Source organism: Macrobrachium nipponense, chromosome 11 (genome assembly GCF_015104395.2).
Source record: "Macrobrachium nipponense isolate FS-2020 chromosome 11, ASM1510439v2, whole genome shotgun sequence".
In the NCBI taxonomy this organism is placed as follows: domain Eukaryota; kingdom Metazoa; phylum Arthropoda; class Malacostraca; order Decapoda; family Palaemonidae; genus Macrobrachium; species Macrobrachium nipponense.
This window is the reverse complement of record NC_061087.1, coordinates 100,615,863-100,634,193: the sequence shown is the minus strand read 5'-3', so window position 1 is coordinate 100,634,193 and position 18,331 is coordinate 100,615,863. Positions and strand designations below refer to the sequence as shown.

The 18,331-nt window shown below is 36.3% G+C and overlaps 1 protein-coding gene across 2 annotated transcripts in view; it reads right to left on the bottom strand.

Moving 5' to 3' along the window:
- LOC135207977 (adenosine deaminase-like) overlaps positions 1–18,331 on the bottom strand; it is a 40,285-nt gene that overhangs the window by 8,479 nt on the left and 13,475 nt on the right. For both annotated transcript variants that reach the window (XM_064240030.1, XM_064240041.1), the window contains exons 2-3: positions 5,137–5,198; positions 527–652 (exon numbers count right to left, since the gene is read on the bottom strand). In XM_064240030.1, the coding sequence (XP_064096100.1) occupies positions 527–652; positions 5,137–5,198 (188 nt within the window). The remainder of the gene's footprint in view (positions 1–526; positions 653–5,136; positions 5,199–18,331) is intronic.

Below are 18,331 nucleotides of genomic sequence, written 5' to 3'. Positions count from 1 at the left end.
TAAAAAACAACTAATGAGGCATCCTTTAACTAATAATCTGTCATGCACTGGAGATGACTTTGGAATAAAAGTTGAAAGTCTTGGCACCTGCTTCAGTCAATTTCATGCGAGAATCTCTTATACGTATATAGTACTTCATACAAGGGACCATTGTGGAATTACAAGATTATTGAAAGATAAATTCATAAAGGGAGATGTAGTACTGTATTCAGTGCATCAAAAGCCTTAGCAAAGTTTTCACTACAACTATATGGTGCAAATTAACTTAATCAGCAAAAAATATACTACAGTTGGGAAAAGGTCTCTATCACGAGAGTTTATACAATGTTCTATGGGGTCCACAACAATAAAAATGTTACAAAAGTTCGTGTTCAATTTATAAACATTATAAAAGCTCTCGAGCCCGACTGAAGATGAACCCAGGGAAGGGTTCGAGAGCTTTGATAGTGTTTATAAATTATACACGAACTTTTATAACATTTTCATTATTGTGGATCCCTTGGACCAAAAGTTTTAAAAGACTTACATTAGACAGTCCAAAAAATATTTGAACCCCTTCAGGAAATAAGCTAAGTCTCTGGGTTCATCCACCCTCAGAGAATCCTGGAAGTCCGACAGAGATCCGCTTCCAGGAAGCTTCAGTCCTTTTTTCCTGGAAAAATGAAAAATGTATTACTCAGTGTCTCATAGGGTATACTGTAGTAACTCTCTCTCTCTCTCTCTCTCTCTCTCTCTCTCTCTCTCTCTCTCTTTGCAGCGTCCCTTTGGCCCCTCAGCCAACTATTAACCAGTATACATGAGTCCAAATCGCAATCTGGAAGACATAACTAGTGAATCATAAAACTACTTTACAGGGAAACTCTTCACCAATCCAATACGACAATATAATTCTCCTGGACTCGATGATCCTTAAGATATATAAACTCTGTGACAGAGGATAGCACTAGCAATAATTAAACCTTTTAAACTTTACCTATGCTTGACCAGAATAACTTATTTTCTGCATTACTGCAAATGCCAGTCACCATCGGTGAGGTCATATCTAAACTAGTCCTTTCGTTTTTCGTAGAGTAATAATTCTGGTCTCTCTTTTTGTCACCTTTTAATTGCTCACACTTCACTCCCTGGGACGTTTCCAAAGCCCCAAATCTTTCCTCTCCCTGCTCTTGTGCTGGTGGTTCGTTGTTGATATCATTTCTGGGTGGAACTTTCGTTCGTGTACAGTTTCGAAGTGGGTAACTTACATCTTTTCTGGTATTTTCTCGTCTCAAGTTAGGAATTCTAAAATGGTCCGTCTTGATTTTAACAGCTCAAACATTTCCTCCACAACATAAGACATCTGAGGTTTTAGATAAATACTTTCCCTTCAACGAGACGATTGGTATGATGTATCAGAATTTTCGTCCTGAAAGCTGGTGTCCTAAATTAGAGACAATTTTTCCATTGTTTGTTTGTTTGTTTGTATGGTGCTTTTACGTTGCATGGAACCAGTGGTTATTCAGCAACGGGATCAACGGCTTTACGTGACTTCCGAACCACGTCGAGAGTGAACTTCTATCACCAGAAATACACATCTCTCACTCCTCAATGGAATGGCCGAGAATCGAACCAGCAACCACCGAGGTGGGACGCCAACACCATACCAACCACGCCATTGGGTCAAGGCAAGACAATTAAACTGATCGAGGTAAGGTCTGTAACCTTTATACGCCTATATAGATTCAATATTATGAAGCACAATTATCTTCACTAAGCCTGCAAACAAGGTCTGGATGAAATATTGTAAATGCGAAATACAATTTGCGAGAGGAGTACTTTCGGTTGTCTAATTCTGTATCGAGACTAAAATCTGTAGCATGTAAACATGTTTCGTAGATATATTGAGCCTTCCACAATCCATAATAATTTCATTTTTATAAGCAAACTAAACTGGAAGGAGGTTGTGATATATCTTTCTAATTTCTGTACAATTACTACAGTTACTGTCTGTGTTCTGTCAGTTTTATATCAGTCGTATAATCATCTACAAGTCTACAGGGCTATCCGTTAATGCATGCTTATAAAGTATACACGTGAACGATAACATACAAGCATGCATGCTAGTTATACAAAAGACATAAAACATACATTTTTGGTAGAATCATACCACTTAAGCAATTCAACAACGGCCATTTGCCTTACACAAAGTTGTTCGTCATTGCAAACTTATACATACATACAAATTCTAAGTAAAATCATACCACTTGAAATTCAACTATGTCCCAAATGCTCGTCATTGCTAATTTATACGAACATACATACACAAATTTTAGGTAAAATCATACCACTTGAAATCCAACTGTCCCAAATACAGTAGCTCGTCATTGCTAATTTTTACGAACATACATACACAAATTTTAGGCAAAATCACAAATTTTAGGTAAAATCATACCACTTGAAATTCAAATGTCCCAAGTACAGTAGCTCGTGCTAATTTATACGAACATACATACATACATACATACACAAATTTTAGGTAAAATCATACCACTATAAATTCAGCAATGCCCCGAATAAGGCTGCTCCACACTGCCAATTTACCCCATTTGAGGCAACGATCAGCCACTCCCTCAAATTCTTCCAAGGAAGGTCTTCCACATCAGACAACCCAAGGGCGTCGTCGCCAGCTATACTGACTGGCTGGCGCCTAATCTGTAGGAATAAATTCCTTCGCGCTCACGCCCTTATTTTGCGGTGGCCAGATGTGGCATTGCTCCTGCTAATCCCCGTCGGTACTACAGCCCCCATGTCACGGGTACCAGCTTCTTCTACCACCCTAACCCCCTACCCGTACCTGGGGCCTCTGATCTCTACCCCCATCGGATGCACTGACTCTCTCTCTCTCTCTCTCTCTCTCTCTCTCTCTCTCTCTCTCTCTCTCTCTCTCTCTCTCTCTCCAGTGTCTTCGTGGCACAGTGATGACGGATTGGTTTACCAAACGAAGTGGGTTTGAAACTTAAAAAACCATTACATTAGGAGTGAGTAGGAGGAGAAGCTTACTGTTAGTGTGTGTGTATGTGTATGTATATATTTATATAAATATATATATATATATATATATATATATATATATATATATATATATATATATGTGTGTGTGTGTGTTTTAAACGCATTCTTTAACGATTTACATAAACAACATCGGAATAACGTTGTCGTCAGGAATAAAAACAAAATATAATCTGAAAGGTATAATGAAAAAATTATATTCAAGTAACTATCAATCAAAGTTAATACACAATACTTACAAAAAAGTTAATTTGCAACAAAACCTACACACACACACACACACACACACACACACACATTCAAACACCTACACACGATCCCACAAAAACCTAGCAGCAGAAAGAGACTGATAATAATGACAGGTCATCGAATTTCCCTCTTTTTATACATACAACTATATATTCGGAGTAGCGCTGTCTCTCTCTAAGATCTGTTATTACTGGGCGAAATAGCTAGCAAGGGCGGCTAGTTCTTACTGCACGGACGAACGGGAGATAATAATGGAATTGGATTAAGAGCGAACTTTCAAAATGAATTTAGTTCTTTTACGGACGAAGACACGTTTGCGTTAGATGTATTGAAGTCGCACGAAATACCGTAGTGAAAATTGTATTCATTAAATGCCGAAAAGAAAACTACGGCTGACACCATGTCTATGAGAGCTATGAGAGCACATCGCACATTAGACCACCACATCATGCATTCGTTCACATCATAACTTCGACTACATTCACACACTCGGACGCATAAAAAAATCAACCACATACCACATTCGACTCCGTCATACATTCCACAGCATCCACATTCGACCACATCACACATTAGACCATATCACAGATTTAACCACGTCTCATATTCGACCACGTCATGTATTTACCACATCACGTATTCGACAACACATATTCAATAACGTCTCATACATTCAACCACATCACGTGTTCGACTACATCACATTCAACCAAATCACGACGACATCACACGTTCCACCACATCACGTATTCGACAGCATCACACATCCGATCACATCACATATTCGACATTACACATTCGACCACATCACATATTTGACACCACATTCGACCACATCACATATTGACTACATCACATATTAACCACATCAAACATTCGACCACATCACATATTCGATCGCATCACACATTTAACCACATCACATATTCGACATTACACATTCGACCACATCACACATTCAACAAAATCACATATTCTACCACATCACACATTCGATCACATCACATATTCGACTACATCACATATATCGACCACATCACATATACGACCACAACACATATTCGACATTACACATTCGACCACTTCATATATTCGACATTGCACATTCGACAACATCACACATTCAACATAACACATTCGACCACATCGCATATTCAACTTAACACATTCGACAACATCACATATCTCCTCCTAATCCAAAGAAGCAATCAGTAGAAACTCACGGCACGAGGTGCCGAACACTCTCTCTCACACACACACACACGCGTCTTGCGGTTTCAATAGAATACCTTGAACGTGTATAATACCGTTGCCGTCCTAAAAACAGTACCACCTACCTCACCTAACGAAAAAAAACAAAGAAAATGAGAGATAAAACGAAAAAAGAAAATAGACAGACAAAACCTACAATCAGGAAATAAAATGGAATCCAATGGGCGCGTTATCACCTTTCAGATACGACGAGGCCAATCACTCCTAGTACGAACTTCTTTTTTTTTTTTTTTTTTTTACTTCTTCTTTAGTAGACAACTTCGTTGTACAATTAGTCTTCTCTCTCTCTCTCTCTATGTCAAGGAAACAGACCAGAATCACGTCAATTTCTTGTAAAATAAAAACGATGCAATATCCTTTGAGAGAGAGAGAGAGAGTTAAAAATAATCATGATATGAATGTTCAAAGAGAGAGAGAGAGAGAGAGAGAGAGAGAGAGAGAGAGAGAGAGAGAGAGCGAAAGCAATATATAGTGTGTGTGCGTGTACGTGTGTGTGTGTGTGTGTGAGAGAAGAGAGAGAGAGAGAGAGAGAGAGAGAGAGAGAGACTAACGTAACACGAAACTTACCTCATTACCTCCCATAAGGTCTCATGTCTAACAGCCCCATCTAGATGAATGTGTAGTTGTACCTGTAAAGAATAAAGTAAAATAAACAAAACAAAAGAAAATACACAAATTACAATTTTGATTTAAAAATCTAATGCATTACACAATTTTTTATATTTACTGATCATGCTTTTATCAATATTAGTTTGGTTATTTGAGAACAATTTGCCAAACCTTGTACTTTTAATTCTTGCTTATGTATAGAAAATCTGCTAAAAATTAAAGAATATCAGTTTTTGGATAGAATTATTAAGTACTGTCGCGTTGTGGGGCCAATACTATTCCAGATAGTTATATAATTCTTTGCGTAACCCACTGGAGGATAGTACTTGATAGTATCAGCTAGACTCCAGTGGAGACTTGTGATAAAGAAAATAAATATTTTCTTACTAATTTTTTTTTTATTTCCTAGAAATTAAAATATTTCAACGTTCAAATGTTTGGAAAATTTTCTATATCAACATCTTCCTCTCGTATGATGGGTTGGATTAAGTCGGCCTTAAGCCAGCACTAGCCACATGCCCTAATGTGAGAAAAACCAAGAAGATTGGTGTGGACTTCAGGACGCCAACAACCAACCAAGACCTTTCTGACCCTGATAAGGCCAATCTTCTTCTTTCAGTGTTCCATCCAACCTGCGACCCACAATGGCTGATCATATCTCTAAAAATACACAGTATTTCTTTGGATTCTTTATCAGAACATTATCATGCACAGCACGAGGATCAAGAGGAAGGGCTCTGAACATAGGAAGACCTTGGAATATATCTTGTTGCAGTTCTTAAAATAGGTTGATCATGAATACTGTTTACAACCGCTCACAAGTACTTCGCGCGTAGATAACCGAAATGTCGTTTGATTCTCTCTGATAACTTATGCTTATAAGTAATAGTTCACGTAAATCCGAGTTATCATTTATTATTATCGATTGAAGAGAGTGGGTAAAACATAATTAATCTCCATAATACTTGAGCTTCAACGTGATTGTAAAATTGAAAATAATGTATGGATACGTATGATGTGTGTATGGATGTGTGTATATTTAGATTCCAGATACATTAATCTACAAAGTACAACTTCCTCGTATTGAAGTCTAACACTAATAAGAATATATATCCACAATGAAGTTGTACTTTGTTCATCACAGAATCTGGAATCTACGCTACCCAGTCTTATTGAAGTCCAATACGAGTATTATAAGTACATATATATATATATATATATATATATATATATATATATATATATATATATTGCACAGTTAATCAGCTTCTATAATACTCAGGTAAAGTAGCCCTCAAAATTCCTTGTAATCACCTTTACAATTTATCCTGACCATTCGAAATAACAAGCGTTTTATATACATGACATTATAGTCTGAAGAAAAATCTATAAATTTTGTTTCTGATGTATGATTACCCATTCCTTATTATCCATATTAATTAAACTTTGTCACATTATAATAAACTATCACAAACTAATAAGGAAAAAAAGCTTTCCATTAAAATTTAAAAAAAAATTAGATAAATACATCTCGAAATAACTTCGAATCTAATGTACCACCTCCCTTCAAAGGTTAATAACATACCCAGGAGCTTTTGAACCTTACGGGCATGAAGTGCCCAGACAGATTGAAAACAAAAATAGATAAAAATAAAGATACCCGACATAAACCCCTGGCAAGGACAAAAAAATAATATAAAAAATCAGAAAAACCTGTTTCTAAGGATCCCAAGAAGCCAGAGAGAATCCTGCAGGAGTGAGAGAGAGGAGGAGTCCTTCTCACAAACTTGAATTGCAAAGTATAAGGGGCCGTGGTTAGCATAATCATGATCAACGAAGTAAATTATGACTGTGTACCCAAGTGGGCCTCATCTGAATGGTTTAAGAGCCTGTTTTCTGCGTATTATAAGTGGGCATGTGCTTTCCTATCACTTGTGCTTGGCTGCTTGCTTGTGTGTGACAAGGCATAGTTCTTGAAGTATGTTTAAGTGGCTCGGTTGAAATTGTGAATACTATGTAAAGTTTATAAGTTACTTTAAGATTATATTCCTCATTTTATAGTACTTCGGCTGATTGCTGTATCTAGTATACGTCAAAAGCTACTGCAACAAGAGTATGTTACAAAACCTGTGTACTCTCTCCAATACCAAGGGTACCTAATATTCTTTAATTTATGGCATTTCTTTTGTCGACTCATTACTGTGCGTCAGCTTTTATAACGTAGCTATACATTAAAATCTATTGAAACAAGAGTATGTTGCAAAAACACGTACCATTCCCCCAGCAAAGGGTACCTAATATTCTCTCATTTGGGCAAATTTCTTCCCTAGACCCAGAACTCGATAGCCCTCCCTGGACGCTACTGACCATTAATTCTGTGACGTCTTGTAGCGGTACAGTTCTTTTATTACGGGCTGCTCTATGAGCAAGAGCCCGTGCTGGCGTAAAGCCAGCTTAATCTAAAACAACAACAACAACAACAACAGCTCTTCAATGATCGATCACAGGTCTACGAAAAATTTACTTCAGATACGCAAGAAAATGACCTGACCTAACTTGACCTGATCTTATTCTACTGAGATGACCTGACCTGACCTGATAATCTCGTACCGAGATGAAAATGCCAAACAGCAAGACGACCCAGAGGTCACTGAAAACCTCCTCCTTCTCCGTCAGCACTGAGGAATCTTTGGAGCCACCGAGAACAGAACAGAAGAAGAAACACGTGGACCATAAAAACAGACGAAACGGTAATCACGGTGACTTGACAAAATTATTCTCCCGTCGTCATCATCAACAAATACCTTTCTTCTTCTTCTTCTTCTTCTTCCCTTGACCCTCCACACACACAAATGTTTGTGGAGGTCGAGTCGTTTCGTAAAACAGGTTGGAACAAAAGGAGTGACCTCGCTCTCTCATAATACAAAGAATGAAAGAGACGAATGAAGGTATATAGGAGAAAAATTACAAAAACGGAATTCTCTGGCGATGGCATCCCATCCCAGACATCGCGTGAAGAACACTCTCTGGGGACCGTTATGGACGACATTTCAGGTTTTTTCTATTTTTTTTAAGTCGAGTTTCCTGTAATATATATAATATATATATATATATATATATATATATATATATATATATATATATATATATATATATATATATATATATATATATATATATATATATATATATATATATATATATATATAGAGAGAGAGAGAGAGAGAGAGAGAGAGAGAGAGAGAGAGCGAGAGAGAGAGAGAGAGAGAGAGAGCTCGTCCATTCAATAAATAACCATTCAATTCTCTCACACATCTACTTCATCACATAACTGGCATGGAATTTTGAACATTTCAGTACAATGAAAACGACAGATAGTCCGATTCATATAACAAGACTGTATGTGTCTGCGACTGTCTGTCTGTCTGTCTGTCTGTTTGGGAAGCTAGTACACACACACAGACAGACACCAAAATTAAATAAGGCCTCCTCATGTTTCCTGAAACACACACACACACAAGTCGAGAGCAAAGTGTATCAGGTCCTTGAGAAATCCCCTACCCGAGTCAAACTTCTCCCAGGTAATAAAATAAGGTCTCCTCATGTTTCTTTAAACTCACAAGACGAGAGGAAAGTGTATCGCGTTCAGAGACACGATTAAATATAAAAAAAAAAAAATCTCGAGATGTCCTTCGATGTTTCATCCAGAACACAATGGGGGCTGGACGAAAGAAGCATGGCTCTGAATATCATAGGGTTCTGCAGACTTGGGCTACTAAACTGTAATAACACCGTTTCTCTCTCTCTCTCTCTCTCCTGTAATAACATCATTTTTTCTCTCCCTCTCTCTAGACTATAATGAGTTTCTCTCTCTCTACCTCCTCTAGACAATAAAAACACTATTACCCTTCTCTCTCTCTATACTATAACATCACATCTCTCTCTTTCTCTCTCTAGACTGTAATAACCTCATTTCTCTCTATAATAACATCATTTTCCTCTCTCTCTCGACTGCAATAGCATAATTTCTCTCCCTCTCTAGACTATAATGACACAGTCTCTCTCCCTCTCCTTCACTTTCTCTCCTCTAGACAATAAAAACATTATTTCCCTTTTTTTCTCTCTCTCTCACTCTCTTTAGACTATAACATCATCTCTCTCTCTCTAGACTGAAATGACCTCATTTCTCTCTATAATAACATTTCTCTCTCTCTCTCTCTCTCTCTCTCTCTGTATAATAACATCATTTATCTCTCTCTCTCTCTCTCTCTCTCTCTCTCTCTTCCTAGAACTGTAATGAACCATCAATTTCTCTCTCTCGATAAAACATTTCTCGCTTCTCTCTCGTCTCTCTTCTCTGTCTAGACTGTAATGAACCTCATTTCCTCTTCATTTAATAACAAATTTCTCTCTCTCTCCTCTCTCGCTCTCTGAAATAACATCATGACTCATCTCTCTCTCTCTCTCTCCTCTCTCCTCCTCTTCTCTCTAGAATGTAATGACCTCATTTCTCTCTATAATAACATTTCTCTCTCTCTCTCTCTCTCTCGTATAATAACATCATTTATCTCTCTCTCTCTCTCTCTCTCCGCAAAATATGGTATGAGTAGCAACATGAATAGAAATATCAAACATTTGGCGTAAATGTGTGAAAAAATGAAACTATACCTATTAACTCAATGAATATACGAACCAAATAAATACGCATTTTAACATATTAACGAATTATAAACATACAGAGGTATACATTTGAAAAGCATTTCCAGGGCACAGCAACCTTCCCATACAAAAAAACTGGGGAAAGAACCCTGATTTATTTGAGAAACAATATTCTTTGCATTAAAGAAACACCACTCATCCCCTTTCTTCTACCTAAAATGACACAGTCCACAACCAGACACGCCCCCCCACCAACCCCCACAAGGTCTTCTTTCTCAATACCTGCGTCGACGAGAGGTCGTGCTATCCCAGGCATTCATTGTCTTGTAACAAAATATCACACGAAACAACAATGAAATCAAACCAAAATACAATAGAAAACAGATCTGTTTTTCAAGGTTTTACAGTAGCTCAGCCCACCTATGAAATCAAACGAGGGGTTGATCGATTGATTGTCAAGTTACCAGGCATCACAATGTCAGGGGGTCTAGCAAGGGAAGTTAGGAAGCACTTCAGATAATAATTATATATATGTGAATCTTATTTTAATATTACGTAGGAAATACTTAACAAATTCCTTCCAGTTGGCGTGGCTTCGAAAGTATGCATTATTATTATTATTATTATTATTATTATTATTATTATTATTATGAGATTTAGTTTTGTTTATACTATGTTTCTGCTCTTTAATGACCTTATCTCTTTGAGAGACTGAAGACATAAAAGCGCCAACTTGAATCAAGGTCAAATAAAATAAAGTGAGATAATAACTAAATGGAAGTCGACTATTACCTACTTATTCACTAATATTTAAGGAGGTTAAAAAAATATGCAACTGGGTCTGCCCCATTTTTTCTATTGGCAACTTATTAGAATCCGTCCAACCTTACTCTACACCAGTCTAGCTCGATGTGTATCAAAAGGGCTTTCATTTCTGAAGGCAAAGGTTAAGCCTGACATCAAAAGGTTTCGTATTTGGTTTGTTGTGATTTTTTGGTTTAAAAAGACTTTCATTTTTTAAGCCAAAAAATTACAGCATACCAAATACGAAACCTAACCAATAAGAAGCTTTCATTTCTAAATACGAAAAAGGTAGCCTGACCCCCTCCCCACCTCCCCCCCAAGCCATTTATTTCTGAAACCAAACTCTCGACTTAACCCAAAAAAAAAAAAAAAAAAAAAAAAAAAAAAATTACTTTTGAAACCAAAGTCACAACTTAACAAAAAATGAAGCCTGACCGCCCAGCCCCCTTAAAAACAAACTTTTATGTCTGAAACCTAAGTCTCGACTTAACCTTACCAAACATCTTTAGAAATTTTCAAACAGACAAAAATTGATCAATATTAACAGAAGATAAAAAAAAAAAATTTAATTTCTGAAACCAAAGTCTAGACATAACCAAAAATGAAGCCTGACCGCCCCACCCCCTTAAAAAATTATAAACAAAATTATTTCTGAAACCTAAGTCTCGACTTAACCTTACCAAACATCTTTAGAAATTTTCAAACAGAACAAAAACTTATCAACATTAAAGGAAGATAAAAAAAAAACTTAAGTGGAACCTAGCAACGGCTCCCCCTGCGCTTGGGACAATAATGATTATCAATACTGAAGGGGGAGAATGGTATTCGGTGTGTGCAACTTCCGAATCCTGCTATGGATTTCTGCTGGGAGGGAACCAGGGAACAAGAAAGGGGAACAGGGAACAGAGAATAAGGAACAGGGAACAAGGAATAATGCCGGAAGTGGAACCTCGCTCTGCCAATGGAGAGGAATAAACGATTTCAATTAAATACAGTGAAATTAGGATACTTAATTAGCTTCAAAGGGAGCAATTCAAAACATCATAGGAAATATATCGTTCTACACAATCTTCCGTATGGCTGTTTAAAACATCAAAAGAAATAAATCGTTCAACAAAATCTTCTCTACGGCTGTTTAAAGCCTCAAAAGAAATATATCTTTCGTCACAATCTTCCCTACTGCTGTTTAAAACATCATAGGAAACATATCTTCAACATAATCTTCCCTGTTGCTGTTTACAAAGCTAAAGGAAATATATCTTTCCTCACAATCTTCCCTACGGCTGTTTACAACATCAAATGAAATATATCTTTCCTCACAATCTTCCCTACGGCTATTTACAACATCAAAGGAAATATATCTTCAACACAATCTTCCCTGCTGCTGTTTACAAAGCTAAAGGGAATATATCTTTCGTTACAATCTTCCCTAATGCTGTTTACATCATCAAATGAAATATATCTTTCGTCACAATCTTCCCTACGGCTGTTTACAACATCAAAGGAAATATATATCTCATCAAAATCTTCCCTACAACTGATTACAAAGCTAAAGGAAGTATATCTTTCGTCATAATCTTCCGTACAGCTATTTAAAACGTCAAAGGAAATATATCGTTCATCACGATCTTCCCTACAGCTGTTTAAAAAAATAAAAGGAAATATATATCTCATCAAAATCTTCCCCGCAACTGCTTACAACATCGGCTCTATTTCGAGGCGACGTGCATCTCGGAAAAAAAAAAAAAAAAAAAAAAAAAACAAAAAAAAAAAAAAAAAAAAAAAAAAACACTCCTCTGTGAGTTCATAGAGCCGTACTGGATTGGCCCTTATTACTCTTCAGATAATATCCACCAACTGATGGCTGAGCTTTGAAAGGAATTCAAAAAACGCCTGTAAAACTCTCCTACTGATAAGGTCCTTTTGGGAGAGTTTAGGCTCAAGGCTCCATGAAAAGGAGACGAGCTGCGTTAAGGCCGTGGAATGGCGATGCGGGTTATCAGGACTCGTTAGAGAGAGAGAGAGAGAGAGAGAGAGAGAGAGAGAGAGAGAGAGAGAGAGAGATGCCCTCGGATGGTATATTTTGTATGGTGTTTTTACGTTGCATGGAACCAGTGGTTATTCAGCAACGGGACCAGAGCGGCTTTACGTGACTTCCGAACCACGTCGAGCTTGAACCTTCTATCACAAGAAATACACATCTCTCGCTCCTCAATGGAATGGCGGAGAATCGAACCAGCGACCACCGAGGTGGGACGCCAACACCATACCAACCACGCCACTGAGGCGCGTCTCGGATGGTATAGGTAAGGGAGAGAGAGAGAGAGAGAGAGAGAGAGAGAGAGAGAGAGAGGCCTTCGGTTGGTACTGGAGAGAGAGAGAGAGAGAGAGAGAGAGAGAGAGAGAGAGAGAGAGAGAGAGAAGAGGGCGGTTTAAACACACTACAGTAATTCGTTTTGCCTATTTGTGATGAGGAAAGGTTTAATGAAAATAACAAATTAAAGGAAAATGCATCTGCACAAACAACACCTGAGCTTTCTAGAGAGAGAGAGAGAGAGAGAGATAGAGAGAGAGAGAGAGAGAGGTGAGAGAGAGAGAGAGAGAGAGAGAGAGTTTTATTATATGACTGCAACTGGGTATCCACAATTGCCACGGTGCTAAATTAGGATTCCATTTGTTATTCAAACTCGAAAAATTAATATACTCACGAAGGCTCAAATTCTAACTTCTAATCTGGACCTTATACAGCATTAGAAACTAACACACATAATCATATATCACCTAAAGAGCAGCTAACCAACGAGAAGGGACCATTGTAACAGTTTCTCTGTATCTCTCTCGACTTGGAAATAACGGGGTGGGGGTGGGGGATGGGTGGGGTGGGGGTGGGGGGGGTAGGGGGAAGGGGGAGGGGGGGGCGGGGGGAGGGGGAGTGACCATGGACTCACGTTTTTCTTGATAGTAAACCACGTGTCAAGAGGCCAAGGACTGCTTTCGAGATAAAGTAAAAATACTACATATATATATATATATATATAACTATATATATATATACTATATATATATATTATAATATATATATATATATATATATATATGTGTGTGTGTGTGTGTGTGGATTTTCATCAAATCACCTCTCTTGTTGCCGAGTCGATAACATCACTGAAGTCCTGATTTCTCCCCCCTCCGCTGGTTCGAATCCGCGAGAGGACGAAATTATTATCAACTAAAAAAAATCCCGTTCTGTTAACATATATAAAAATAATACTAATTCCGAGGTAGAGCGAATTGGATATTAAAGGACATTTGTAGCTTAATGCATATATATATATATATATATATATATATATATATATATATATATATATATATATATATATATATATATATATATACTATTAATTCATCGATCTTGCACGAAAACACTCGTGTATAAACAATGACAAAGCTACAACAATCATCTTCGGAATTATCTTATCAGGGATGATATAACTCCTGTTAGCAACACGAACCCAGAGATGTACGAATTACATCATCAAAGTGTTTAGTATAAACAGATGCCGTAATATCTGCGATCGTAAATGAAAAAATTATAAACTCAACAGATTCGTTATCGAGATGCAGCAAACTTCAATGCTTGCAACAAAAAAAAAAAAAAAAAAAAAAAAAAAAAAAAAAAAAAAAAAAAAAAAACAAAAAAAAAAAAAAAAAAAAAAATAAAAAAAAAAAAAAAAAAAAAAAAAAAAACCAGAAGGTTAAAAAGTTTGTATCTCCGTCTCAGCGACTGTGCATATGTTTTTTTTTTTTTTTTTGTTTTTTTTTTTTTTTTTTTTTTTACTGATTAAGCATAAGAAACGATAATATAAAGATAAATATACTGCGTGTATACCTTAGTAAATAAAATATCTATATTTACCTATACTTTATATAATGTTTTATAATTATATATATATATATAAATACTATATGATATATTAGTACCTATATATAGGGTATATATAATATATATATAATATGATATATATCTATATATATATCACAATATAATATAGTACATCTATATAATGTATGTATTATCCCTATATATATGTATATAGATATCTATCCCATCTATATACTATATATATTATATATAATATACTATATATACTAAATATGTATACAATTATATAAATAGAATATGTATATATACAATATATATGTGTGTATTATATATATACCGTAAATATATAAAAGTTGGAAATAATACATACCAAAGTAGAATTGTAGAAAAGTTGTACAGATTTACTGTGCCTATTAACTCAGACATATAAGGATTAAAGCAATACAAGATGGACGATGTCAGTTTCAACAGAGAGAGAGAGAGAGAGAGAGAGAGAGAGAGAGAGAGAGAGAGAGAGAGAGATTACTCTGGGAAAACTTCCATGCATCATTCCAAATGCAAGAACAAAATTTTAAAAATGAATATATAAACACACAATATATGTGTGTGTGTGTGTGTGTGTGTGTGTGTGTGTGTGTGTGTGTGTGTGTGGGAGCCCGCTTCAGCCCGGTGCAGACCAACCCATCTTAACCCTGGGGTGATCTGGATATGAACCAAGGCGCATTCCTACTGTGTAATGGAGTGTCTTGCTAATTTCTAAGTCAAGACTCACCCTTTCCAAGAAGTCATTTAAATTATCTACCGCATATATCCTTCTCTCTAGCCTTTTTGATACTTACAGTTCCTTTTTCTTTATCATAAATCTACTGTAATTTCCTATAGCAAGTTTTCAGAGCACTCTAAATGGGCAATGGGGTGCCTACCATCAAAAGGACACAAATTATATATCTGCTCAGAGGCAGAAAGGAAATATACTACTCCGTATCCCTCATCAGTCATTTTTAACCCTGAATATAATAAATATTTTAACACTACTGTGGCTTTTAATTATCACTATTATTATATTATTATTATTATTCAGAAGATGATCCCTATTCATATGGAACAAGCCCAACAAAGAGGCCATTGGCTTGAAATTCAAGCTTCCAAAGAATATGGTGTCCATTTGAAAGCAAGTCGATAGAAGCTTCTACTTTTAGCATTAATCTGTAGTGAGTTTCCAATGTAAATCATATCAGTTATACGTGATAAATCATAAAAGCAAAATCAGCTCTGTTTATCGGACACGAATGCAACAATAATATGATATTTCAGTGCTTCTGTCCTATAAGGGATCTATATGAATCATGTATTCAGTCACCGACCGTCTATAAAATTACCTTCTAAGACTATATCTGAATCTATAAACCATAAGAATTTTTTTGCTGATGTTAAACTACATAATGAAACAATAAAGTATTACTATTGACATTATAAATAATGTGTAACATCTCAAGACGATCTGACTGTCAGTGCACCTCACGCGGTGCACTGTAGGCATTACCAAGGTTATATATAGACCTTGGGTATTACTTAAAGTTCTCTGTAGTATCTCTTCGGCCCCTGGCTGTAACCCCCTTCATTCCTTTTACTGTACCTCTCTTCGTATTCTCTTTCTTCCATCTTTCCTCCACCCTCTCCTGCCATTTCAACATTATTTTCAGGGCTGAATGACCTCATAGGTCCTATAGCTTCACATTTGGCCTAAATTTTATATTCCATTTCAAATTACAAAGGTCGATCACTTAGAATAAATCATGAACAGGACGCCAAGCTCCTTTGCATTGTGAAACAATTAACGAGTTAGATTATATCAAATATGAAAATAATAAAGTACAAGTTAAACTAATAAATAAATATACATATAAACATATCGATAACTGATAAGCCGAATCAGGAAGTGGGCTGAATTAATCCACAGGAGATTGGATTACAACCTGTACTTGATTATTAGGCTACAAATTAAATACCACAACGGAGATTATTTGACTGCTGAACAGCAAAGTCGATCAGAGGAGAATATCCGGAAATGGGCAGTTTGAAATCATGGCAAATCATCAGAATATTAATTCGTCATGACTCGACAAACCAATATCCTGGGTCTCATGATGTGCTACGTCTTAACACGTACTTGAGTTCATCATTTACAGTAGTAAAAACATATATACAGTACATGCATATGTGTGTGAACATCTGTAGTGTATGCACACAAACACAAATATATATATACATATATAAATTATGTGTATATATATATATATATGACTGGTAAATATGTTGTTACAACAGAATTCCATCTAATAAAAGGAGCCCATAAAAACACCAAAATATAGAGAGAAAAATATTATATCTCAGAGACTGCTGGCTCCCTCTTCAGGTAGATGAATGAGAAAAGTTTACAGAAAAGGTGGTATTTATACCAAGAGATCCATCCATAGGAGTGACCTAAATTGGCTTACCTGTGGATGGATCTCTTGGTATAAATACCACCTTTTCTGTAAACTTATCTCATTCATCTACCTGAAGAGGGAGACAGCAGTCTCTGAAATACAGTATTTTTCTCTCTATATTTTGGTGTTTTTATGGGCTTCTTTTATTATATATATATATATATATATATATATATAATATATATATATATATATATATAATATATATATATATATATGAACCAACCGGATACCCGAATTAATCTGGCGTTACAAAGACAAAGGCCAAGGTCGCCTAACATAAACAAGCGCTAAATTAATCTAAGAAAATAACCCTGACTTCTTTACCAGCGTCGTTAATCAATTACCTCATTAATTATTCATATGTTTATCTAATTTTTATTCATCTGTTTAAGTTATTCATCTGTTTATCTAATTAACCCATCTCTAAGGATAATCAAACAACTATTAATGACCATTCCCTGTAGGACTTCGAAAGGATACATGTCTCTGACATACCCCCGGCATCCTTCATCATCCCAGCTCCTACCGTCTGGTCTGGGCGAAGGAAGCTTATTAAGGCGCGAACGGTGACCTTGAAACTCTCGCGGTCAAAGCCATACGCCCCTTGGTACACCCCCCTCACGGAGATGGTCAAGATACACGTTCCCCCGGGGCGAGGGAAGATGAAAGTGAAAGTATGGTACAAAAGTATAGCCCTCTCTCTCTCTCTCTCTCTCTCTCTCTCTCTCTCTCTCTCTCTCTCTCTCTCTCTGACATCAAAAATCTTAAAAGCTTCGATTTTGATTGGCTAAGACACCGACAATTCTTTGTACCTAGAAAGACCTGGCCGGACACGGCAGCAGAATTATCATCACTGAGAGAGAGAGAGAGAGAGAGAGAGAGAGAAGAGGAGAATGAGATGGGAGAGAATCGAGAGAGAGAGAGAGAGACGTAGTGGTGGATATCAGCTGGCTTGCTTTAGCAAAAGTATAAATATACAAATTCATATTGCTTCTCAAAGACCACAAATTTATAATGTTTCTCAATGACCACAAATTCATATCGCTTTTCAATGACCCCAATTTTATACTGTTTCTCAGTGACACAAATTTATAGCGTTCGTCAATAACCACAAATTCATATTGTCTCTCAATGACCACAACTTTATATTGTTTATCTATGACCACAAATAATACTCTCTCAGTAACCACAAATATGGTGTTTCTTAATGACCACAAATTCATATTGTTTCTCATTTATCACAACTTTATATTGTTTCTCAATGACCACAAATAGTGTTCCTCAATTATCACAAATTCATATTGCTTCCAAATGA